The sequence below is a fragment of the Corvus brachyrhynchos genome, unplaced genomic scaffold (genome assembly GCF_000691975.1).
Source record: "Corvus brachyrhynchos isolate BGI_N302 unplaced genomic scaffold, ASM69197v1 scaffold489, whole genome shotgun sequence".
Lineage (NCBI taxonomy): Eukaryota > Metazoa > Chordata > Aves > Passeriformes > Corvidae > Corvus > Corvus brachyrhynchos.
Window position 1 is genome coordinate 24,813 of NW_008239772.1, and position 1,910 is coordinate 26,722.

At 52.7% G+C, this 1,910-nt stretch overlaps 1 protein-coding gene across 1 annotated transcript in view; it reads right to left on the reverse strand.

Annotated features, from left to right (window-relative positions):
• LOC103621493 (tenascin-X-like) overlaps nt 1-1,910 on the reverse strand; it is a 31,565-nt gene that overhangs the window by 19,058 nt on the left and 10,597 nt on the right. Inside the window, exons 12-14 of the mRNA XM_017742926.1 lie at nt 1,779-1,910; nt 819-1,194; nt 174-193 (exon numbers count right to left, since the gene is read on the reverse strand). Of these exons, the coding sequence (XP_017598415.1) occupies nt 174-193; nt 819-1,194; nt 1,779-1,910 (528 nt within the window). The remainder of the gene's footprint in view (nt 1-173; nt 194-818; nt 1,195-1,778) is intronic.

The following is a 1,910-nucleotide window of genomic DNA, read 5'->3' on the forward strand; positions in this document are numbered from 1 at the left end:
GGCTTGTCTGTGGCTGCAATGGAGAGGGAATGATGACAGGTGTGAGAATCCATGTGTCTATCCAAATGTCCATCCATCCATCCATCCAATCACATTTCTCCCATGCAACTTTTCCTTCAATGGGTTCTTTAAACTCTCCCTCCATTGGATCATCCAACCACCCAACCACTAACCTGATCCACCAAACCACCAACTGCCCCAACAAACATCTTGCATCATCCATCTTCATCCATCCATTATTCATCCATCATCCATCTTCATCCATTCATCATCTACTCATTATCCATCATCCATTCATCATCCATCCATTCATCCATCCTTCTTCCTTCCACTAAAGTCCTTGAAACCAAACCTCCATCTACCCCCTCACTCCCACATCCCTACACTCAGCTCCTCCCTCACCCAAGGAACAAACCAGCCATGGGCTCAGCCACACATGTACCTGTCCAGCCACATGTCCATCCATCATCCAACCTTCCGTCCCACCCAGGAGCTCCTCATCCATCAATCCATCATACGTCACCATCCATGCATCATCCCTCCCTCCCTACCACTCCAGAGCCTCCATCCATCCATCCATCCATCCATCCATCCATCCATCCATCCATCCATCCATCCATCCATCCATCCATCCATCTAGCCCTCCACCATCCACTGACCAACCAACCAAACAGTTCAAGAGCCCTCCATGCATCATCCATTCGTCAATTGATCCATCCTCCATCCACTCACTCCTGTACCTCTCTATACCTTCCTTCACCCACATGTTCCTCCACCACTTGATCCCTCCATCCATCATCCTTCATCCCTTCATTCACCTACCCTCACCCCTCTGACCTTCCCCCACACCTGTGATGATGTCAGTGGAGACGTGGTCAATCCTTTTGCCTCCACGCAGCCCATAGAGGTGGAAGCGGTACCGATGGGATGGGGACAGCCCCGGCACTGTCACCGAGCGAGACCCGCCATCGATGGGCAGGGCCTGGGGCTGGCCCTGGGCATCCCGGTACTGCAGCATGAAGGACTCAAAGGAGCCCTCAGGGACACTCCACTGCAGCTGCACAGAGTTGGGTGTGACACTGGAGACCCTCAGTTCTCCCAGCACCGCTCGTGCTGGGAGTGCCTCAGATGTTGGGAACTCAATTTCCGGCTTCTCCTGTTGGGGATCTTCTGAGGGCAAGGGTTCTTTGCTGGCTGCATTGGAGGGGGAATGGTGATGGCCGTGGGCTTCTACCTGTCCCTCCAAATGCCCATCCCACCACCCACCAACCAATCTATCCATCCATCCATCCATCCATCCATCCACCCATCCATTCTTCCCATCGCACACCCAAAATCTGACACAACCCCCTAGGCAATTCCACATCCATCACACTGGCTCTCTCTTAAACATCTCTCCAGGCCTTATCCCTCCCACCCCCATTTCCCATGGAAAATCTTCCATTCATCCATCACTTAATCCATCCTTGATGGATAGAGGATGAGGGAAGCATGGAAGGATAGATGGATGTATGAAGATTGATGGATGATGATGACAATGATGGTGATACACGGTAGATGAAGACAATGGATGACGATGGATAATTGATGGTTGCTGCTGCTGATGGTGGACGATGGATGATGGAAGGTGTTAGTCAAGAGGTCCGTGGAAGGGCTGATGGTTCATCAGATGGTGCCAAGTCAATGGCTGCTCATTGGTGGGTGCATATGGGATGGGCATGGCACCTGCTGATGCCTCCATTTCTTGATCTCTCTCTCCCTTCCACCTTCTGCCTTACCTGTGACGACGTCGGTGGAGACACGGTCAATCCTTTTACTGCCCCGCAGCCCATAGAGGTGGAAGCGGTACCGATGGGATGGGGACAGCCCCGGCACTGTCACCGAGCGAGACCCGCCATCGATGGGCAGCG